General features: G+C 39.2%; 1 protein-coding gene across 2 annotated transcripts in view; it reads right to left on the bottom strand.

The window, feature by feature from the left end:
- Nucleotides 1–3,467: 3,467 nt before the first annotated feature.
- The window catches only part of LOC133549225 (gastrula zinc finger protein XlCGF52.1-like), a 34,320-nt gene continuing 12,172 nt past the window's right edge, over nucleotides 3,468–25,615 (bottom strand). The window contains exons 1-2 of one of the 2 annotated variants that reach the window (XM_061894434.1): nucleotides 23,071–23,339; nucleotides 3,468–4,973 (exon numbers count right to left, since the gene is read on the bottom strand). In XM_061894434.1, the coding sequence (XP_061750418.1) occupies nucleotides 3,889–4,973; nucleotides 23,071–23,245 (1,260 nt within the window). In that variant the 5' untranslated portion in view covers nucleotides 23,246–23,339 and the 3' untranslated portion in view covers nucleotides 3,468–3,888. Of the gene's footprint in view, nucleotides 4,974–23,070; nucleotides 23,340–25,615 lie in introns of those variants that run through there. The other variant, XM_061894443.1, reaches the window with a different exon arrangement.

The following is a 25,615-nucleotide window of genomic DNA, read 5'->3' on the forward strand; positions in this document are numbered from 1 at the left end:
GTGCTATTCGGACCGAGAAAACGACAATTTCCCCATTAATTTGAGCGAGGATGAAAGATTCGTGTTTGAGGATATTGACTAGAAAAAAAAAATGTGTTATTAAAAAAAAAACGCAAATGCATTGGGACATATTCCGATGTTTTTAGACACATTTACTAGGATAATTCTAGGAAATCCCTTATCTTGTTGCTAGTGTTTTAGTGAGTTAAATAGTACCTGATAGTCGGAAGGGTTTTTCCACGGGTGTGTTGACGCCAATGTCTCAGGGAAGTTGACGGCAGCTTCATGGACGACACACCCGGTAAGAAGCGACTTTTTAAAAGGGGAACATTATCAGCAGACCTATGTAAGCGTCAATATATACCTTGATGGTGCAGAAAAAAGACCATCTTTTTTTTAACCGATTTCCGAACTCTAAATGGGTGAATTTTGGCGAATTAAACGCCTTTCTGTTTATCGAGCTGGAGGCGATGACGTCAGAATGTGACGTCGCCGAGGTAACACACCCACCATTTTCATTTTCAACACATTACAAACACCGGGTCTCAGCTCTGTTATTTTCCGTTTTTTTGACTATTTTTTGGAACCTTGGAGACATCATGCCTCGTCGGTGTGTTGTCGGAGGGTGTAACAACACTAACAGGGAGGGATTCAAGTTGCACCACTGGCCCCAAGATGCCAAAGTGTCTGCCGCCAGACCCCCATTGAATGTGCCAGAGTGTCTCCACATTTGACCGGCGGTGCTAAAGCAGACATGGCACAGAGATGTTTGGATAACCTGCAGATGCATTTGCAACTATAAAGTCAAGGAAATCACAAAGGTGAGTTTTGTTGTTGTTGACTTATTTGCTAATCAGACATATTTGGTCGCGGCGTGACTGCCAGTTAATCCATGCTAACATGCTACGCTAATCGACGCTAACATGCTATTTACCGGCGGTGCTAAAGCAGACATGGCACAGAGATGTATGGATAACCTGCAGATGCATTTGTAACGATAAAGTCACAGAAATCACAAAGGTGAGTTTTGTTGATGTTGACTGCCAGCTAATTGGTGCTAACATGCTACGCTAATCGACGCTAACATGCTATTTACCGGCGGTGCTAAAGCAGACATGGCACAGAGATGTATGGATAACCTGCAGATGCATTTGCAACTATATTACGTTTCCTTCCACCCACATTTAATGCGAAAAAAACACTTACCAATCGACGGATTTAAGTTGCTCCAGTGTCAAAAGATGCGAAAGTCCTGATCGTTTGGTCCGCACATTTTACCGGCGATGCTAACGCAGCTATTCGGCCATGCTATGGCTATGAATAGCGTCAATAGCTATTCGCTCAATAGCTTCAGTTTCTTCTTCAATATTTTCATACTCCAACCATCTGTTTCAATACATGCGTAATCTGTTGAATCGCTTAAGTCGCTGAAATCTGAGTTTGAATCCGAGCTAATGTCGCTATATCTTGCTGTGGTATTCCCATTGTTTGTTTACATTGGCAGCACTGTGTGACGTCACAGGGAAATGGCCAGTGTCTTCGCAGAGAGCGAAAATAAGGCACTTTAAAGCTTTATTTAGGGATATTCTGAGACCGGTAAAATTTTGAAAAAAACTTCAAAAAATACAACAAGCCACTGGGAACTGATTTTTATTGTTTTTAACCCTTTTGAAATTGTGATAATGTTCCCCTTTAAGTTATATCAGCTCAGATTTATCTGAGAGCCAGATGCAGTCATCAAAAGAGCCACATCTGGCTCTAGAGCCCTAGGTTCCCTACCCCTGATCTACAAAGACACAAATAATTTCTATTGCAAAATCTAGTGGAGACATTTAGAACAGCAGTCTCTCATTCAAATATTTCGGCCTATTTTTATATTTATTAGACTCATCGGCCGTCCGTTTGACACCACTGTGCTGAAGGTTTTAAGTGTGGCACATACGTGAAAATGTTTCAAGTGAGATTTTTTTATATTATTCCTCTTTTGTTGAGACGAATCGGAGCATCATCTACAAAGATAAAAAAAAATAATGGCGACAACTAATGGGCACATTTAAAGGGGAACATTATCACAATTTCAAAAGGGTTAAAAACAATAAAAATCAGTTCCCAGTGGCTTGTTGTATTTTTTGAAATTTTTTTCAACATTTTACCGGTCTCGGAATATCCCTAAAAAAAGTTTTAAAGTGCTTGATTTTCGCTATTTGCGATGCCACTATCCATTTCCCTGTGACGTCACACAGTGCTGCCAATGTAAACAAACAATGGGAATACCACAGCAAGATATAGTGACATTAGCCCGGATTCAAACTCGGATTTCAGTGATTTAAGCGATTCAACAGATTACGCATGTATTGAAACAGATGGTTGGAGTATGAAAGTATTGAAGAAGAAACTGAAGCTATTGACGCTATTCATAGCCATAGCATGGCCGAATAGCTGCGTTAGCATCGCCGGTAAAATGTGCGGACCAAACGATCAGGACTTTCGCATCTTTTGACACTGGAGCAACTTAAATCCGTCGATTGGTAAGTGTTTGTTTCGCATTAAATGTGGGTGGAAGGAAACGTAATATAGTTGCAAATGCATCTGCAGGTTATCCATACATCTCTGTGCCATGTCTGCTTTAGCACCGCCGGTAAATAGCATGTTAGCATCAATTAGCATAGCATGTTAGCATCAATTGGCTGGCAGTCAACATCAACAAAACTCACCTTTGTGATTTCTGTGACTTTATCGTTACAAATGTATCTGCAGGTTATCCATACATCTCTGTGCCATGTCTGCTTTAGCACCGCCGGTAAATAGCATGTTAGCATCGATTAGCATAACATGTTAGCATCGATTAGCTGGCAGTCAACATCAACAAAACTCACCTTTGTGATTTCTGTGACTTTATCGTTACAAATGCATCTGCAGGTTATCCATACATCTCTGTGCCATGTCTGCTTTAGCACCGCCGGTAAATAGCATGTTAGCGTCGATTAGCGTAGCATGTTAGCATCGATTAGCTCGCAGTCACGCCGCGACCAAATATGTTTGATTAGCACATAAGTCAACATCAACAAAACTCACCTTTGTGATTTCGTTGACTTTATTGTTGCAAATGCATCTGCAGGTTATCCATACATCTCTGTGCCATCGCCGGTAAAATGTGGAGCCACTTTGGTACATTCAATGGAGGTCTGGCGGCAGACACTTTGGCATCTTCGGGCCGGTGGTGCAACTTGAATCCCTCCCTGTTAGTGTTGTTACAACCTCCGACAACACACCGACGAGGCATGATGTCTCCAAGGTTCCAAAAAATAGTCGAAAAAACGGAAAATAACAGAGCTGAGACCCAATGGTTACAATGTGTTGAAAATGAAAATGGCGGCTGTGTTACCACATTCTGACGTCATCGCCTCCAGCGTGATAAACAGAAAAGCGTTTAATTCGCCAAAATTCACCCATTTAGAGTTCGGAAATCGGTTAAAAAAATAGATGGTCTTTTTTCTGCACCATCAAGGTATATATTGACGCTTACATAGGTCTGCTGATAATGTTCCTATTTAACACCGCAGTTTCTTTCATTCAAACATTTTGGCTCATTTTTATACTTAGCAAACTCTTCCCAGCGGGCCAGATAAAACCTGTTCGTACATTTGACACCCCTGGTCTAAGCGTGTTAATAGAGTTTTAAAAAATGTTGATTTTGATTGCACAAAACCCTACTAGCCTTGAAGCACGTGTGACGGATTGTGTTCGCATTAGATGAAATCATTTTTTTTTGTAATGTGACTGACTAATAGAAAAAGACCGGATCTGACAAAAAATAATAATAATTGGACAGCTTACAGTGCAGTGTGAAGGTTTGTTTCCTACATGTTCATGTCAGCGGTGAGGGAGTCATTCCATGTGTGTTTTCATGTGTGTCTCCATGTTTGCCTTGGCAGAGAATCTTTTACCGCAAATTAAGCAACTGAAGGGCTGTTCTCCCGAGTGCGTCCTCATGTGCCTCACCATGGTTCCCGTCTGGGAGAATCTTTTCCCGCAAACTGAACAAACACATGGTTTTTCTCCCGTGTGCGTCCTGGCGTGCGACAACATGTACGACTTCCGGGAGAATCGCTCGCCGCAGGTGGAACAGCTGTAGAGTTTTTCCCCCGAGTGCGTCCGCAGGTGGCGGGAGTAGTCCCTCTTGTGGGAGAAGCTCTTGCCGCAAGCGGAGCATCCAAACGGTTTCTCGTGCGTGTGCGTTCTCATGTGCGCGACCATGTTCGACTTCTCCGAGAACCGTTTGTCGCAAACTGAACAACTAAAGGGTTTTTCCCCCGTGTGCGTCCTCATGTGTCGGGCCAAGGTAAACCTGTGGGCAAATTTTTGCCCGCAAACCGAGCAAATGAAAGGTTTCTCTCCCGTGTGCGTCAGCATGTGCCGAGTCAAGCCGCCCGATTTGGCAAATTTCTTAGCGCAAACTAAGCAGGTCACGTAAGTCCCTGGCTTCTTTTTGGAGCACTCGTCGTGTTTGTTGTCAGCGTCGCAGTCCGTATCGCCGCTCAAACGTTCCTGGGCGTTGTTCCGGTCTTCGCCCAGAGGAGAGAGTGATGTGTCGTCACTATCGGACAGCGGGGCGAAGAGGTTGTCTGCTTGTGCTCTACCACAGTGGCCTCCATCTGCTTCTGTAGTCCTGTGTTGATGTGAGCTGCCGCTGGGAGGCTCCGCCCATCTGGGATGAAGCTGCGAGAACTCCGGAGGACTGTTTTCCGTCTTCACACAGACAACAGTCAGCGGCAGCTTGGTGAAATCGGCCTCCTCCAACCCGAGAAGACGTTCTCTCTCCTTAGTGACCCAAAGTTCCTCTTCTTCCTCTTTAATGGGAGGGGGGTCCCCGGTGACCCAAAGCTCCTCCTCTTCCTCTTTGACGCGAGGGGGCTGTGAATACTCCGGCCGAGTGCGACGATCTTCTTGAAGACCCAGCCGGTTGCGGACTTCTGCAGGACACAAACACACTTTAGCCCAGACACATCCGACATGATTTAATCCATCTAAAGCAGGGGTCGGCAAACCAAAATGTTAAAAAGAGTCATATCGAACAAAAAAAATTAAATATTAATATCTGTCTGGAGCCTCCAATAAAGGTCTTATACAAGTGTTATGAAGACAAAATATGACGTAAGTGTCTATATTAGCCTACTATCAAATGTCTTATATAAGTGTTATAATGAAGACAACACATGATGCAAGTGTCTATATTAGCCTACTATCAAAAGGACTTTAAAAGTCTTATATAAGGGTCATAATGAAAACAACACATAATGTGTCTAAATTAGCCTACTATCAAAATGACTTTAGAAGTCTTATTTAAGTGTTATAATGAAGACAACACATGATGTAAGCGTCTTTATCAGCTTATTATTCAAAATGACTTCAAAAGTCTAATACAAGTGTTATGAAGACAACACATGACGTAAGTGTCTATATTAGCTATATTTGCCTAGTATCAAATGTCTTATGTAAGTGTTACAATGAAGACAACACATGATGCAAGTGTCTATATTAGCCTACTATCAAAATGACTTTAGAAGTCTTATATAAGTGTTAAAATAAAGACAACACATGATGTAAGTGTCTATATCAGCCTACTATCAAATGTCTTATATAAGTGTTATAATGAAGACAACACATGATGCAAGTGTCTATATTAGCCTATTATCAAAAGGACTTTAAAAGTCTTATATAAGGGTTATAATGAAAAACAACACATAATGTGTCTAAATTAGCCTATTCAAAATTACTTTAGAAGTCTTATTTAAGTGTTAAAATGAAGACAACACATGATGCAAGTGTCTATATTAGTCTACTATCAAGAGGACTTTAAAAGTCTTATATAAGTGTTATGAAGACAACACAAGATGTGTCTATATTAGCTATATTTGCCTACTATCAAATGTCTTATGTAAGTGTTATAATGAAGACAACACATGATGCAAGTGTCTATATTAGCCTACTATCAAGAGGACTTTAAAAGTCTTGTATAAGGGTCATAATGAAAACAACACATAATGTGTCTAAATTAGCCTACTATCAAAATGACTTTAGAAGTCTTATTTCAGTGTTAAAATGAAGACAACACATGATGTAAGTGTCTATATCAGCCTACTATCAAAATGACTTCAAAAGTCTTATACAAGTGTTATGAAGACAACACAAGACGTAAGTGTCTATATTAGCTATATTTGCCTAGTATCAAATGTCTTATGTAAGTGTTACAATGAAGACAACACATGATGCAAGTGTCTATATTAGCCTACTATCAAAATGACTTTAGAAGTCTTATATAAGTGTTAAAATAAAGACAACACATGATGTAAGTGTCTATATCAGCCTACTATCAAATGTCTTATATAAGTGTTATAATGAAGACAACACATGATGCAAGTGTCTATATTAGCCTATTATCAAAAGGACTTTAAAAGTCTTATATAAGGGTTATAATGAAAAACAACACATAATGTGTCTAAATTAGCCTATTCAAAATTACTTTAGAAGTCTTATTTAAGTGTTAAAATGAAGACAACACATGATGCAAGTGTCTATATTAGTCTACTATCAAGAGGACTTTAAAAGTCTTATATAAGTGTTATGAAGACAACACAAGACGTGTCTATATTAGCTATATTTGCCTACTATCAAATGTCTTATGTAAGTGTTATAATGAAGACAACACATGATGCAAGTGTCTATATTAGCCTACTATCAAAAGGACTTTAAAAGTCTTATATAAGGGTCATAATGAAAACAACACATAATGTGTCTAAATTAGCCTACTATCAAAATGACTTTAGAAGTCTTATTTCAGTGTTAAAATGAAGACAACACATGATGTAAGTGTCTATATCAGCCCACTATTCAAAATGACTTCAAAAGTCTTATACAAGTGTTATGAAGACAACACAAGACGTGTCTATATTAGCTATATTTGCCTACTATCAAATGTCTTATATAAGTGTTATAATGAAGACAACGCATGATGCAAGTGTCTATATTAGCCTACTATCAAAAGGACTTTAAAAGTCTTATATAAGGGTTATAATGAAAACAACACATAATGTGTCTAAATTAGCCTATTATTCAAAATGACTTTAAAAATCTTATACAAGTGTTAAAATGAAGACAACACATGATGCAAGTGTCTATATTAGCCTACTATCAAAATGACTTTAGAAGTCTTATATAAGTGTTAAAATAAAGACAACACATGATGTAAGTGTCTATATCAGCCTACTATCAAATGTCTTATATAAGTGTTATAATGAAGACAACACATGATGCAAGTGTCTATATTAGCCTACTATCAAAAGGACTTTAAAAGTCTTATATAAGGGTCATAATGAAAACAACACATAATGTGTCTAAATTAGCCTACTATCAAAATGACTTTAGAAGTCTTATTTCAGTGTTAAAATGAAGACAACACATGATGTAAGTGTCTATATCAGCCCACTATTCAAAATGACTTCAAAAGTCTTATACAAGTGTTATGAAGACAACACAAGACGTGTCTATATTAGCTATATTTGCCTACTATCAAATGTCTTATATAAGTGTTATAATGAAGACAACGCATGATGCAAGTGTCTATATTAGCCTACTATCAAAAGGACTTTAAAAGTCTTATATAAGGGTTATAATGAAAACAACACATAATGTGTCTAAATTAGCCTATTATTCAAAATGACTTTAAAAATCTTATACAAGTGTTAAAATGAAGACAACACATGATGCAAGTGTCTATATTAGCCTACTATCAAAATGACTTTAGAAGTCTTATATAAGTGTTAAAATAAAGACAACACATGATGTAAGTGTCTATATCAGCCTACTATCAAATGTCTTATATAAGTGTTATAATGAAGACAACACATGATGCAAGTGTCTATATTAGCCTACTATCAAAAGGACTTTAAAAGTCTTATATAAGGATTATAATGAAAAACAACACATAATGTGTCTAAATTAGCCTACTATCAAAATAACTTTAGAAGTCTTATTTCAGTGTTAAAATGAAGACAACACATGATGTAAGCGTCTATATCAGCCCACTATTCAAAATGACTTCAAAAGTCTTATACAAGTGTTATGAAGACAACACAAGACGTAAGTGTCTATATTAGCTATATTTGCCTACTATCAAATGTCTTATATAAGTGTTATAATGAAGACAACACATGATGCAAGTGTCTATATTAGCCTACTATCAAGAGGACTTTAAAAGTCTTATATAAGGGTTATAATGAAAACAACACATAATGTGTCTATATTAGCCTACTATCAAAATGACTTTAGAAGTCCTATTTCAGTGTTAAAATGAAGGCAACACATGATGTAAGTGTCTATATTAGCCCACTATTCAAAATGACTTCAAAAGTCTTATACAAGTGTTATGAAGACAACACAAGACGTAAGTGTCTATATTAGCTATATTTGCCTACTATCAAATGTCTTATGTAAGTGTTATAATGAAGACAACACATGATGTGTCTATATTAGCCTACTATCAAAATGACTTTAGAAGTCCTATTTCAGTGTTAAAATGAAGGCAACACATGATGTAAGTGTCTATATTAGCCCACTATTCAAAGTGACTTTAAAAGTCTTATACAAGTGTTATGAAGACAACACATGACGTAAGTGTCTATATTAGCTATATTTGCCTACTATCAAATTTCTTATGTAAATGTTATAATGAAGACAACACATGATGTAAGTGTCTATATTAGCCTACTATTCAAAGTGACTTTAAAAGTCTTATACAAGTGTTATGAAGACAACACATGACGTAAGTGTCTATATTAGCTATATTTGCCTACTATCAAATTTCTTATGTAAATGTTATAATGAAGACAACACATGATGCAAGTGTCTATATTAGCCTACTATCAAAAGGACTTTAAAAGTCTTATATAAGGGTTATAATGAAAACAACACATAATGTGTCTAAATTAGCCTATTATCAAAATGACTTTAGAAGTCTTATTTAAGTGTTATAATGAAGACAACACATGATGTAAGTGTCTATATCAGCCTACTATTCAAAATGACCTTAAAAGTCTTATACAAGTGTTATGAAGGCAACACATGACGTAAGTGTCTATATTAGCTATATTTGCCTACTATCAAATTTCTTATGTAAATGTTATAATGAAGACAACACATGATGCAAGTGTCTATATTAGCCTACTATCAAAAGGACTTTAAAAGTCTTATATAAGGGTTATAATGAAAACAACACATAATGTGTCTAAATTAGCCTATTATCAAAATGACTTTAGAAGTCTTATTTAAGTGTTATAATGAAGACAACACATGATGTAAGTGTCTATATCAGCCTACTATTCAAAATGACCTTAAAAGTCTTATACAAGTGTTATGAAGGCAACACATGACGTAAGTGTCTATATTAGTTATATTAGTCTACTATCAAATGACTTTAAAGGCCTACTGAAATTAGATTGTTTTTATTTTAACAGGGATAGCAGGTCCATTCTATGTGTCATATTTGATCATTTCGCAATATTTTTGCTGAAAGGATTTAGTAGAGAACATCGATGATAAAGTTTGCAACTTTTGGTCGCTAATAAAAAAGCCTTGCCTGTATTGGAGGTAGCAGATGATGTGCGCGTGACGTCACGGGTTGTAGAGCTCCTCACATCTGAACATTGTTTACAATCATGGCCACCAGCAGCGAGAGCGATTCGGACCGAAAAAGCGACGATTTCCCCATTAATTTGAGCGAGGATGAAAGATTTGTGGATGAGCAAATTTAGAGTGAAGGACTAGAAAAATAAATAAATAAATAAAAATAAAAAGGCTAGGGCAGTGGGAGCGATTCAGATGTTATTAGACAAATTTACTAGGATAATTCTGGAAAATCCCTTATCTGCTTATTGTGTTACTAGTGTTGTAGTGAGATTATACTGTCGTACCTGAAAGTCGGAGGGGTGTGGCCACGGGTGTGGTGACCGCCAGTGTCTCCAGTAGGAGGAGGCAAGAGAGGACGCAAGCTCCGCTCATGTCTACAATAAGAGCCGACTTATTACCACAATTTCCTCACTGAAACCTGCCGGTGGACATGTGGTTTGGAACCATGTTCGCTTGACTGCTCTGTTCCATAGTGAAGCTTCACCTTTGGGAATGTAAACAAGGAAACACCGGCTGTGTTTGTGTTGCTAAAGGCAGCTGCAATACACTGCTTCCCACCTACATCTTTCTTCTTTGACGTCTCCATTATTAATTGAGCAAATTGCAAAAGACTCAGCAACACCGATGTCCAGAATACTGTGTAATTATGCGATTAAAGCAGACTACTTATAGCTTGGATCGGGCTGGGAAAAATACGTCCGCTACAATCCGAGACGTCACGCATCATATCAACGTTTTCAACAGGATACTTCGCACGAAATTTAAAATTGTAATTTAGTAAACTAAAGCGGCCGTATTGGCATGTGTTGCAATTTTAATATTTCATCATTGATATATAAACTATCAGACTGCGTGGTCGCTAGTAGTGGCTTTCAGTAGGCCTTTAAAAGTCTTATATAAGTGTTATAAAGAAGGCAACACATGATGCAAGTGTCTATATTAGCCTACTATCAAAATGACTTTAAAAGTCTCATATAAGTGTTATAATGAAGGCAACACATGATTCAAGTGTCTATAATAGCCTACTATCAAAATGACTTTAAAAGTCTTATATAAGTGTTATAATGAAGGCAACACATGATGTAAGTGTCTATATTAGTTATTATAGCCTACTATCAAAATGACTTTAAAAGTCTTATATAAGTGTTATAATGAAGGCAACACATGATGTGTCTATATTAGCCTACTATCAAGAGGACTTTAAAAGTCTTATATAAGTGTTATAATGAAGACAACACATGATGTAAGTGTCTATATTAGTTATATTAGCCCACTATCAAAATTAATTTTTTTCATGTTAGCATGCTAATGTTTAATGCTAGCATTTTAGTTAACAATTTTTTTTCTCAAAATCATAGCTTTTGATATTTGGCGCCAACAAAGAAGTATGCCAACTTTTCCTATGTTATCATTTTAACATTAGCTGCGTGGTCGCTAGTAGTGGCTTTCGGTAGGCCTTTAAAAGTCTTATATAAGTGTTATAAAGAAGGCAACACATGATGCAAGTGTCTATATTAGCCTACTATCAAAAGGACTTTAAAAGTCTTATATAAGTGTTATAATTGAATTTTCCTAAGGGAACTCTACTGACGGAATCAATAAAGTACTATCTATCTATCTAATGAAGACAACACATGATGTGTCTATATTAGCCTATTATTCAAAATAACATTAAAAGTCTTATATAAGTGTTATAATGAAGACAACACATGATGTGTCTATATTAGTTATATTAGCCTACTATCAAAATTAATTTAAAAGTATTATATAAGTGTTATAATGAAGGCAACGTATGATTTAAGTGTCTACATTAGCTATATTAGCTATATTCGCCTACTATCAAAATGACTTTAAAAGTCTTATATAAGTGTTATAATGAAGACAACACATGATGTGTCTATATTAGCTATATTCGCCTACTATCAAAATGACTTTAAAAGTCTTATATAAGTGTTATAATGAAGACAACACATGATGTAAGTGTCTATATTAGCCTACTATCAAAATGACTTTAAAAGTCTTATATAAGTGTTATAATGAAGACAACACATGATGTAAGTGTCTATATTAGCCTACTATCAAAATGACTTTAAAAGTCTTATATAAGTGTTATAATGAAGACTATACAATACATTTTGAGGTGAAAATATTGCAACTTAACCATATTTTTTTTTACATTTTAGTTTAAAAGAAAAATCTACAAATAAAATGCATTAAATTGTATAATAATAGAATCCAATGTTAAAAGCGACCCTCTGGGGCCAAACGTAAGTGCCATGTGGCCCTCAGTGAGAACCACTTTGACACGTCTGATCGGCATCAACAATACAATTTGCCTGAGTGGCTGGACAGGACATATTAAAAAAAAAACAAAAGAATGTTGGTTTTAAAAATCTATTTTTTATTGTATTTTTTTTTTTACTCTAATAGAATCATTACAAGTAAAAATGACGATTCAATCGAAATTACTATTTTTTTTTTTACACTTCTAGGTCGGAACTTATTAGTAACGTTTCAAAGTTCCATTATCATGCATCCATATCTTTTTATGACTTAAACACTGTTATCTACACTTTGCGTAGATAACAGTCTGGATGGTTCGCTTCCCCTTTGGTCCGGATGACACGATGTCGAATATTTCCAAAAACAATTTGAAATGTGGACTCGTCAGACCACAGAACACTTTTCCACTTTGCATCAGTCCATCTTAGATGATCTCCGGCCCAGAGAAGCCGGTGGCGTTTCTGGATGTTGTTGATAAATGGCTTTCGCTATGCATAGTAGAGCTTTAACTTGCACTTATAGGTGTAGCGACGAACTGGATTTAGTGACAGTGGTTTTCTGAAGAGTTCCTGAGCTAATGTGGTGATATCCTTTAGAGATTGATGTCGGTTTTTGATACAGTGCCCATTCAATGTTGGTTTCCGGCCATGCCGCTTACGTGGAGTGATTTCTCCAGATTCCCTGAAACTTTTGATGATGATATGGAGCGTAGATGTTGAAATCCCTAAATTTCTTGCAATTGCACTTTGAGAAACATTGTTGTTAAACTGTTTGACTATTTGCTCACGCAGTTGTGGACTAAGGGGTGTACCTTCTTGTGAAAGACTGAGCATTTTTGGGAAGCTGTTTTTATACCCAATCATGGCACCCACCTGTTCCCAATTAGCCTGCACACCTGTGGGATGTTCCAAATAAGTGTTTGATGAGCATTCCTCAACTTTATTAGTATTTATTGCCACCTTTCCCAACTTCTTTGTCACATGTTGCTGGCATCAAATTCTAAAGTGAATGATTATTTGCAAAAAAAAATCTTTATCAATATGAACATCAAATATGTTGTCTTTGTAGCATATTCAACTGAATATGGGTTGAAAATGATTTGCAAATCATTGTATTCTGTTTATATTTACATCTAACACAGTTTCCCAACTCATATGGAAACAGGGTTTCTAAATCCCTCTAAAGATGGATGGCCTAAAATCCTAAAATAGGCAATTTTTGTACTAAAAAAATGTACTGCCCAGGCCGGTTTTTACTGCATTATTTAAAATGGCGATGGCTTGAGAATACAGAACTGTGTAACAGGGTTGGTAGAGTGGCCGTGCCAGCAACTTGAAGGTTCCAGGTTCGATGCCCGCTTCCGCCATCCTCGTCACTGCTGTTGTGTCATTGGGCAAGACACTTTAGCCACCTGCTCCCAGTGCCACCCACACTTAGGGATGATGTTCGATAAGAAAAGAACCGAATCCATGGATTCAAATCCCTTTTTGAGTAACGGTACCTGTTATCCAATGTAATATAGTAAATAAAAAGATTTGGCTCTATATTCGAATCCCTGGGAATGAATCCCGTGCCTCAGGAAATGTCCCGCGGCACACCACAGGAAATGACGTAGCTCAGTCATTGGGCGGCAGACACAGAAGCAGCAACACCCCAAGGCATGGCTTCACTTTACTAAGAAACACCAGTAGGAAACGGCTACTGCAAGTATTGCCAGACTTCGCTCTCCTGAAGGGGGGCAGCACAACAAACATGTTCATGCCGTACATAACCGGAAGGTTCGAGAAAGGTGTCGTGGAGAGGCGGCGACAGAGATGACGAAGCACGCCCCTCTTTCTCTGCTTCAACCTGCAGTCCCAGTGATATTGCCGGTGAGTAACTAACGTTAAATGTTGCAGGTTCATTTCCATATCTGCTCACTTGTAGCCTTTAGGCTACAATAACATTACCTCTAATGTCAACCAGGACTGCAGTAATGTTAGCTAGACTAACGTTACCTAAGCATAGTCAGTAGCTAATGGTAACGTTAGCCGGTGTGTGTGTGACAATCATTGGTACTTTAACTTTTAATATGTCTGATAACGTTAATATTATCTTGTAGCCTACACCACTCTATAGTTTGCAGGTCTGTCTAGTAAATAATACAAATAAATGCAGGATTTTCCCCCGCATGTATTTTTCTTAGGTGACCCAATTAAAAGGGGTACTAACAGTAAAAATGTATTTTATTTTATTCTTAACCTTCGTCTTGTGTTAGGGTCGGCACCGACCCGTTTTAGTTTTTAAATGCATAAAAGAAACACAATTTATTTTTATGCATCAAGGCTTTTTGACTTTGTCAGGAACCTCTATTTCAACAAAATAAAACTTGTTTTTTTTGTTTCACTAAATTATAAAATGCTCTGGTTGAAATTATGACCTTGGTGTTGTTAGGGTCGGTTTCGACCCAGTTATAAAAATAAGACTATAAAGCACTAAGTAGAGCCAAAACTGAACACACTGACGGCCAGCTCCTCTCCCAATCATGTGAGCTTTAGTGGATTCTCATTTGACCTTGTTATCCAGTACAAAAACAAACAAAATTTATGTGGTTCTTATATGCATTTAAAAACTAAAATGTCCAGACATTTGAGGTCAATTCAGTATAGAGTTGTTACGATGTTAAAATTATTAAAGTGAAAAAATAAATAAAACAAATTTATTTAAGAGATGTGTTCTAATACCCCTCAGTAATGGTCAGGTAACACAACAACCTTTTTTTTATTTATACGATTCTCTTGAGGTTCGTTTTACCATTTTTTTCAATTGAAATCGAGGGGTATACTGACAAAAAAAAGGCCCAATGGCCCACACCAAAAATATTAAAACCAATATTTTCATGGATAAGGAAACCTAACGAGGTAACCAAGAGATGAGAAACAAATTGGATGATAGACAATTGTTTTTAGTGTATTTTACAGCTGATTTAAGACATGGGTCAAAACCGACCCGTTAACATAAGAGATGGTAACAGAAAGCTAACACAAGAAGAAGGTTAAAGGGGAACATTATCACAGTTTCAGAAGGGTTAAAACCAATAAAATCAGTTCCCAGTGACTTATTTTATTTTTCGAAGTTTTTTTTCAAAATTTTATCCATCATGGAATATCCCGAAAAAAGGCTTTAAAGTGGCTGATTTTCGCTATCTTTAAATCCACCCGGGCTTCACATAGTGATGCCAATACAAACAAACATGGCAGACAAGCAGATAGAACAGCAAGATATCGCGACATTAGCTCGGATTCAGACTCGGATTTCAGCGGCTTAAGCGATTCAACAGATTACGCGTGTATTGAAACGGATGGTTGGAGTGTGGAGGCGGATAGTGAAAACGAAATTGAAGAAGAAACTGAAGCTATTGAGCGAATAGCTATTGAAGCTATTCGGCGATCGCCTTCTAACCAACGATTGCATCTTTTGACCACTGGAGCAACTTAAATCCGTCGATTGGTAAGTGTTTGTTTGGCAATAAATGTGGGTGGAGGGAAAGGCTGGATGCAAATATAGCTGCAAATGTAAATACAGCTAGCCTAAATAGTAGGGAGGCACCGAAATGAAAATTTGTGGCCGAAGCCGAATAAAATTTAAACGCTTAGCCGAAGGCCGAATACCGAATAATGAATGCAGTTTTTCACAATTTTTTAAATATTGCATAGCCTAGAATAAATATTTAGACATGTTTTTCAAATAAAGTAATTTTCTTATTGAATATTGACATTTTTTTAATATTCCAGTAGCCTTTGCTTTTCAAAAAAAGCACAAAGTTTTTCATTTATATTAGGCCTTCAAACAAAACATGCATTCCAAAAAAAACATAAAGTGCATTAAAGTGGATAAACCCACAACAAATGAATGATTGTCCTTTTGGCAAAAGTCTGCTTAGCCACAGTAGATATGCTAATAATGTAAACAGAAGGCTCAAGTAAATCTCAATTAAGTGTGTGCTTGTAACCTCATACACTTATACAGGTAGCCTACACAACAGGCTAATAATGTAAACAGAAGGCTCAAGTAAATCTCAATAAGTGTGTGCTTGTAACCTCATACACTTATACAGGTAGCCTACACAACAGGCTAATAATGTAAACAGAGGCCCCACTAAATCTCAATAAGTGTGTGCTTGTAACCTCATACACTTATACAGGTAGCCTACACAACAGGCTAATAATGTAAACAGAAGGCTCAAGTAAATCTCAATAAGTGTGTGCATGTAACCTCATACACTTATACAGGTAGCCTACACAACAGGCTAATAATGTAAACAGAGGCCCCACTAAATCTCAATAAGTGTGTGCTTGTAACCTCATACACTTATACAGGTAGCCTACACAACAGGCTAATAATGTAAACAGAGGCCCCACTAAATCTCAATAAGTGTGTGCTTGTAACCTCATACACTTATACAGGTACACAACATATCCCAACGTCACTGCACGTTGGTTGATTGCGTACCCACGTCAAAAAATTGCGTCACACGCCACTATTCGGCCTTGTTTTTAAGTCATTCCACCTATGGCCGAATGCGGCTTTTTTTGCCATATTCGGCCGAATATATTCGGTTACCGATTAATCGGTGCATCTCTACTAAATAGCATGTTAGCATCGATTAGCTGGCAGTCATGCCGCGACCAAATATGTCTGAGTAGCACATAAGTCAATAACATCAACAAAACTCACCTTTGTGATTTCGTTGACTTTATCGTTGGAAATGCGTCGGCTTTGAGTGTCGCAGGATATCCACACATTCTTGCCAATTTCTGCCATGTTAGCATCGATTAGCATGCCGTGCTAATCGATGCGCCCTCCACGTAAGACAACTTGAATCCGTCCCTGTTGGTGTTGTTACACGCTCCGACAACACACCGACGAGGCATGATGTCTCCAAAGAACGGAAAACAGTCGAAAAAACGGAAAATAACCGAGCTGATTTGACTTGTGTGTGTGTAATGTGTTTGAGAAAATGGTGGATTGCTTCCCGTTGTAACGTCACGGGTGAAAGGTCAGCGTACAATTGAAAGGGGTTTAAATCGCCAAATTCACCCTTTTAGAGTTCGGAAATCGGTTAAAAAACTAGGGATGCACCGATTAATCGGTAACCGAATATATTCGGCCGAATATGGCAAAAAAAGCCACATTCGGCCTTCGGTGGAATGAGTTAAAAACAAGGCCGAATAGTGGCGTGTGACGCAAGTTTTTGACGCGGTGACGCAATCAACCAACGTGCAGTGACGTTGGGATATGTTGTGTACCTGTATAAGTGTATGAGGTCACATGCACACACTTATTGAGATTTAGTGGGGCCTCTGTTTACATTATTAGCCTGTTGTGTAGGCTACCTGTATAAGTGTATGAGGTTACAAGCACACACTTATTGAGATTTACTTGAGCCTTCTGTTTACATTATTAGCCTGTTGTGTAGGCTACCTGTATAAGTGTATGAGGTTACAAACACACACTTATTGAGATTTAGTGGGGCCTCTGTTTACATTATTAGCCTGTTGTGTAGGCTACCTGTATAAGTGTATGAGGTTACAAACACACACTTATTGAGATTTAGTGGGGCCTCTGTTTACATTTTTAGCCTGTTGTGTAGGCTACCTGTATAAGTGTATGAGGTTACAAGCACACACTTAATTGAGATTTACTTGAGCCTTCTGTTTACATTATTAGCATATCTACTGTGGCTAAGCAGACTTTTGCCAAAAGGACAATCATTCATTTGTTGTGGGTTTATCCACTTTAATGGACTTTATTTATTTTTTTGGAACACATGTTTTGTTTGAAGGCCTAATATAAATGAAAAACTTTGTGCTTTTTTTGAAAAGCAAAGGCTACTGGAATATTAAAAAAATGTCAATATTCAATAAGAAATTACTTTACTTGAAAAACATGTCTAAATATTTATTCTAGGCTATGCAATATTTAAAAAATTGTGAAAAACTGCATTCATTATTCGGTATTCGGCCTTCGGCTAAGCGTTTAAATTTTATTCGGCTTCGGCTTCGGCCACAAATTTTCATTTCGGTGCATCACTACTATTTAGGCTAGCTGTATGTACATTTGCAGCTATATTTGCATCCAGCCTTTCCCTCCACCCACATTTATTGCCAAACAAACACTTACCAATCGACGGATTTAAGTTGCTCCAGTGGTCAAAAGATGCAATCGTTGGTTAGAAGGCGATCGCCGAATAGCTTCAATAGCTATTCGCTCAGTAGCTTCAGTTTCTTCTTCAATTTCGTTTTCGCTGTCCGCCTCCACACTCCAACCCTCCGTTTCAATACACGCGTAATCTGTTGAATCGCTTAAGCCGCTGAAATCCGAGTCTGAATCCGAGCTAATGTCGCTATATCTTGCTGTGCTATCTGCTTGTCTGCCATGTTTGTTTGTATTGGCATCAGGAAAATGGACAGGTGGATTTAAAGATAGCGACAATCAGCCACTTTAAAGCATTTTTTCGGGATATTCAATGATGGATAAAATTTTGAAAAAAAACTTCGAAAAATAAAACAAGCCACTGGGAACTGATTTTATTTGTTGTGGGTTTATCCACTTTAATGCACTTTGGGTTTTTTTTGGAATGCATGTTTTGTTTGAAGGCCTAATATAAATGAGAAACTGTGCTTTTTTTTAAAGCAAAGACTACTGGAATATTAAAAAAATGTCAATATTCAATAAAAAATTACTTTATTTGAAAAACATGTCTAAATATTTATTCTAGGCTATTTATGCAATATAAAAAAAATTGTGAAAAACTGCATTCATTATTCGGTATTCGGCCTTCGGCCAAGCGTTTAAATTTTATTCGGCTTCGGCCACAAATTTTCATTTCGGTGCATCCCTAAAAAAAACACATGGTCTTTTTTCTGCAACATCAAGGTATACAGGTGCTGGTCATATTATTAGAATATCATGAAAAAGTTGATTTATTTATCTAATTCCATTTAGAAAGTGAAACTTGTAGAATGTATACGTTCATTCCAAACAGACTGATACATTTCGAGTGGTTTTTTTGCCAAAAAGGAGATGATTATAGCTGACAACCAATGGAAACCCTAAATTCAACATCTCAGAAAATGAGAATATGGTGAAAAGGTCAGATATTGAAGACACCTGGTGCCACACTCTAATTAGCTAACTGACTCAAAACACCTGGAAAAGCCTTTAAATGGTCTCTGGTTTTGATTCTGTATGACACACAATCATGGGGAAGACTGCTGACTTGACAACTGTCCAAAAGATGACCATTGATACTTTAAAGGAGGGCAAGACACAAAAGGTCATTGCCAAAGAGGTTGGATGTTCCCAGAGCTCTGTGTCCAAGCACATTAATAGAGAGGCCAAGGGAAGACAAAGATGTGGTAGAAAAAAAGTGTACAAGCAAGAGGGATAACCGCGCACTGGAGAGGATTGTCAAACGAAAATGTGGGGGAGATCCACAAAGAGTGGACTGCAGCTGGAGTCAGTGCTTCAAGAACCACCACGCACCGACGTATGCAAGATATGGGCTTCAGCTGTCGCATCCCTTGTGTAAAGCCACTCTTGAATAAGAGACAACGTCAAAAGCGTCTCGCCTGGGCTCAAGACAAAAAGGACTGGACTGCTGCCGAGTGGTCCAAAGTTATGTTTTCAGATGAAAGTACATTTTGTGTCTCCTTTGGAAATCAAGGTCCCAGAGTCTGGAGGAAGACAGGAGAGGCACAGAATCCACGTTGCCTGAAGTCCAGTGTCAAATTTCCACAATGGGTAATGGTCTGGGGTGCCAAGTCATCTGCTGGTGTTGGTCCACTGTGTTTCCTGAGGTCTAGGGTCAATGCAGCAGTCTACCAGGAAGTTCTAGAACACTTTATGCTGCCTGCCGCGGACCAATTTTATGGAGGTGAAGATTTCGATAATGGCATCAAAATCCATAATTTTGTAACAAACATCCTCCCTACTACCCATCCATCCATCCATCCATTTTCTACCGCTTATTCCCTTTTGGGGTCGCGGGGGACGCTGGCGCCTATCTCAGCTACAATCGGGCGGAAGGCGGGGTACACCCTGGACAAGTCGCCCCCTCATCGCAGCCCTACTACCCACACTGGTTTAAATGTAACTTAGATTTGGGGTTTCACTATGTAAAAGCGCTTTGAGTCGCTGGAGAAAAGTGCTATATAAATATAATTCACTTCACAACAGTCGGGTGGGGCCTGTCTTATTTCAAAGTGGTAAAGTGATTTGTGTGTACAATAATTACAACTTCCTGGTGGTTGTGTCCAAAAGGTAATATTCACAGCACAGATTAGTGCAAATTATGTAAAAGTATGCGCCAGAGCCCAAAAAAAGTCTGCGGGCTATAGAGTGTTTTCTATCCGGGAATGTTCTAGCAGTAACAGTTAGAGATGCTAACTCAGTAGAAACATTTAAGTCTCATCTTAAAACTCATTTGTATACTGTAGCCTTTAAATAGAGCCCCTTTTTAGACCAGTTGATCTGCCGTTTCTTTTCTTTTCTGCTCTGCTACCCTCTCCTTTGTGGAGTGTGGAAGGGGGCACAGGTGTGGTGGCCATGGATGAAGTGCTGACTGTCCAGAGTCGGGACCTTGGGTGGACAGCTCGTCTGTGCATCGGTTGGGGACATCTCTGCGCTGCTGACCCGTCTCCGCTTGGGATGGTCTCCTGATGGCCCCACTATGGACTAGACTCTCACTATTATGTTGGATCCACTATGGACTGGACTCTCACTTATATGTTAAATCCACTATGGATTGGACTTTCACACTATTAAGTTAGATCCACTATGGACTGGACTCTCACACTATTATATTAGATCCACTATGGACTGTACTCTCACTATTATGTTAGATCCACTATGGATTGGACTCTCACACTATGATGTTAAATCCACGATGGACTGGACTCTCACACTATTACGTTAGATCCACTATGGACTGAATTCTCACTCTATTATGTTAGATCCACTATGGACTGGACTCTCACACTATTATATTAGATCCACTATGGACTGTACTCTCACTATTATGTTAAATCCACTATGGATTGGACTCTCACACTATGATGTTAAATCCACGATGGACTGGACTCTCACACTATTACGTTAGATCCACTATGGACTGAATTCTCACTCTATTATGTTAGATCCACTATGGACTGGACTGTCACTATTATGTTAGATCCACAATGGACTGGACTTACACTATTATGTTAGATCCACTATGGATTGGACTCTCACACAATTATGTTAGATCCACTATGGACTGGACTCTCACTATTATGTTAGATCCACTCTGGACTGGACTCTCACTATTATGTTAGATCCACTACGGACTGGACTTTCACACTATTATGTTAGATCCACTACGGACTGGACTTTCACACTATTATGTTAGATCCACTATGGACTGGACTCTCACTATTATGTTAGATCCACTATGGATTGGACTCTCACACTATTATGTTAGATCCACTATGGACTGGACTCTCACTATTATGTTAGATCCTGGACTTTCACACTATTATGCTGGATACACTATGGACTGGACTCTCACACTATTATGTTAGATCCATTATGGACTGGACTCTCACTATTATGTAAGATCCACCATGGACTGGACTCTCACTATTATGTTAGATCCACTATGGACTGGACTCTCACTATTATGTTAGATCCACTATGGACTGGACTCTCACTATTATGTTAGATCCACTATGGACTGGACTTTCACACTATTATGTTAGATCCACTATGGACTGGACTCTCACTATTATGTTAGATCCACTACGGACTGGACTTTCACACTTTTATGCTAGATCCACTATGGACTGGACTCTCACACTGTTATGTTAGATCCACTATGGACTGGACTCTCACTATTATGCTAGATCCACTTAGGACTGGACTCTCACTATGTTAAATCCACTATGGACTGGACTCTCACTATGTTAAATCCACTATGGACTGGACTCTCACTATTATGTTAAATCCACGATGGACTGGACTCTCACACTATTATGTTAGATCCATTATGGACTGGACTCTCACACTATTATGTTAGATCCACTATGGACTGGACTCTCACTATTATGTTAGATCCACTATGGACTGGACTCTCACTATTATGTTAGATCCACTATGGACTGGACTCTCACTATTATGTTAGATCCACTATGGACTGGACTTTCACACTATTATGTTAGATCCACTATGGACTGGACTCTCACTATTATGTTAGATCCACTACGGACTGGACTTTCACACTTTTATGCTAGATCCACTATGGACTGGACTCTCACACTGTTATGTTAGATCCACTATGGACTGGACTCTCACTATTATGCTAGATCCACTTAGGACTGGACTCTCACTATGTTAGATCCACTATGGACTGGACTCTCACTATTATGTTAAATCCACGATGGACTGGACTCTCACACTATTTTGTTAGATCCACTATGGACTGGACTCTCACACTATTATGTTAGATCCACTATGGACTGGACTCTCACTATTATGTTAGATCTACTTAGCACTGGACTCTCACTATTATGTTAGATCCACTATGGACTGGACTCTCACTATTATGTTAGATCCACTATGGACTGGACTCTCACTATTATGCTAGATCCACTATGGACTGTACTTTCACTATTATGTTAGATCCACTATGGACTGGACTTTCACAATATTATTCGAGACCCAATTGATGTCCATTGCACCGGTCGCCCGAGAGAGGGTCCACACATCTGCGGTCCTCTCCAAGGTTTCTCGGTGATATCCCACTGGGTTGAGTTTTTCCCTGCCCTGACGTGGGATCTGTGGTTGTGGCTTGTGCAGCCCTTTGAGACACTGCTGATTCAGGGCTACATGAGTAAACGTCGATTGATTGATTGATAGAAACACGGCGTCGTTGTGAACATGGCCGCCATCTTGGGTGATATACGTGGGTTTAAACAAATGTTGTCCTTTCATGTCGTCTGACCGAGTGACTTTGCTAGCGACTTATATAGTTTAAAAGATGATGTTAGTGCAGCTCCCATGACGTCAGTGAGCAAGTAGACATACCTCCACCCTGCAAAACCATGGCAGTCTTGCTAGAAGCTTCCAGTTGTCGATGCCGCTCCTTTTCCTGGATCCTTCTAGAAAGTTCCTCCTCGTACGACGCGATCGTCCTTTCAAACAGCGCGAATATTTCATCGGCCGCCGCCATCAGTCGCTCCTTCACCAACTCTTTCAACATTTTCGATGTTTTTTTTTTTTAAAAACAACTCGAACGTTGAGCTTTGTCTGGAATGTGTCGCTTTCTGCTCCTTTTTTTGTCTTCTTCCTCTTTCTTTTTTGCTCAATGGCGTGTTGACGCCATGACTTGCACAGCGCCCCCTGCTGCACTGGAGTATGCAATGTACCTTCTTTACGTTGGTCAAAATCACAATATAATTTAAGACATTATTTTACAAAAAACATATGTATATTAAAAACAAAACTATTTCTTCTCACATCATCCCCTGTCCTTTTTATATTCTATAAAATCCGCCCTTTTCTTCTTCGATTAAGTTTCTCCAGTAGCCGAAGATTCCATAATGTCACACTACCGCCATCTTGCGGCGATATGGAAATCATACTCAAATTGAAAAGATGCAATATCTTTTTTTTTTTTAAATAAACCTTTATTTATGAATTTCAACATTTACAAACAGTTCAGTTCAGTTCATCCATCCATTTTTCTACCGCTTGTCCCTTTTGGGATGGCGGGGGTTGCTGGAGCCTATCTCAGCTGCATTTGGGCGGAAGGAGGGATACACCCTGGACAAGGCGGTATAGATCGGTTGGTAGAGTGGCCGTGCCAGCAACTTGAGGGTTGCAGGTTCAATCCCCGCTTCCGCCATCCTAGTCACTGCCGTTGTGTCCTTGGGCAAGACACTTTACCCACCTGCTCCCAGTGCCACCCACACTGGTTTAAATGTAAAATTTATATATAGGCTTTCACTATGTAAAGCGCTTTGAGACATTAGAGAAAAAGCGCTATCCATCCATCTTCTTCCGCTTATCCGAGGTCGGGTCGCGGGGGCAGCAGCCTAAGCAGGGAAGCCCAGACTTCCCTCTCCCCAGCCACTTCGTCTAGCTCTTCCCGGGGGATCCCGAGGCGTTCCCAGGCCAGCCGGGAGATATAGTCTTCCCAACGTGTCCTGGGTCTTCCCCGTGGCCTCCTACCGGTTGGACGTGCCCTAAACACCTCCCTAGGGAGGCGTTCGGGTGGCATCCTGACCAGATGCCCGAACCACCTCATTTGGCTCCTCTCCATGTGGAGGAGCAGCGGCTTTACTTTGAGTTCCTCCCGGATGGCAGAGCTTCTCACCCTATCTCTAAGGGAGAGACCCAAACTCATTTGGGCCGCTTGTACCCGTGATCTTATCCTTTCGGTCATGACCCAAAGCTCATGACCATAGGTGAGGATGGGAACGTAGATCGACCGGTGAATTGAGAGCTTTGCCTTCCGGCTCAGCTCCTTCTTCACCACAACGGATCGGTACAACGTCCGCATTACTGAAGACACCGCACCGATCCGCCTGTCGATCTCACCATCCACTCTTCCCTCACTCGTGAACAAGACTCCTAGGTACTTGAACTCCTCCACTTGGGGCAGGGTCTCCTCCCCAACCCGGAGATGGCACTCCACCCTTTTCCGGGCGAGAACCATGGACTCGGACTTGGAGGTGCTGATTCTCATTCCAGTCGCTTCACACTCGGCTGCAAACCGATCCAGTGAGAGCTGAAGATCCCGGTCAGATGAAGCCATCAGGACCACATCATCTGCAAAAAGCAGAGACCTAATCCTGCGGTCACCAAACCGGAACCCCTCAACGCCTTGACTGCGCCTAGAAATTCTGTCCATAAAAGTTCTGAACAGAATGGGTGACAAAGGACAGCCTTGGCGGAGTCCAACCCTCACTGGAAATGTGTCCGACTTACTGCCGGCAATGCGGACCAAAGTCTGACACTGATCATACAGGGAGCGGACCGCCACAATAAGACAGTCCGGTACCTCATACTCTCTGAGCACTCCCCACAGGACAGCGCTATATAAGTATAATTCACTTCACTTCACAATTTCAGTTTGAGTTTATTTCGAACATGCATACGATACAATGTAGTCGTTATAATTCTTGTTCTGTGTACTTTGTCAACACTTTTAGTTTGAACAGTCTCTGAAACTGAATCATGATTGGTGCTTTGTTTGATTTCTTTGGTTAATTCATAATTTAATTCCACATACTGATAGGTTGTAAGTCAATCAATCAATCAATCAATGTTTATTTATATAGCCCCAAATCACAAATGTCTCAAAGGACTGCACAAATCATTACGACTACAACATCCTCGGAAGAACCCACAAAAGGGCAAGGAAAACTCACACCCAGTAGGCAGGGAGAATTCACATTCAGTGGGACGCCAGTGACAATGCTGACTATGAGAAACCTTAGAGAGGACCTCAGATGTGGGCAACCCCCCCCCCCCTCTAGGGGACCGAAAGCAATGGATGTCGAGCGGGTCTAACATGATACTGTGAAAGTTCAATCCATAGTGGCTCCAAGACAGCAGTGAGAGTCCC

The sequence above is a fragment of the Nerophis ophidion genome, linkage group LG01, assembly GCF_033978795.1.
Source record: "Nerophis ophidion isolate RoL-2023_Sa linkage group LG01, RoL_Noph_v1.0, whole genome shotgun sequence".
Classification (NCBI taxonomy): Eukaryota; Metazoa; Chordata; class Actinopteri; order Syngnathiformes; family Syngnathidae; genus Nerophis; species Nerophis ophidion.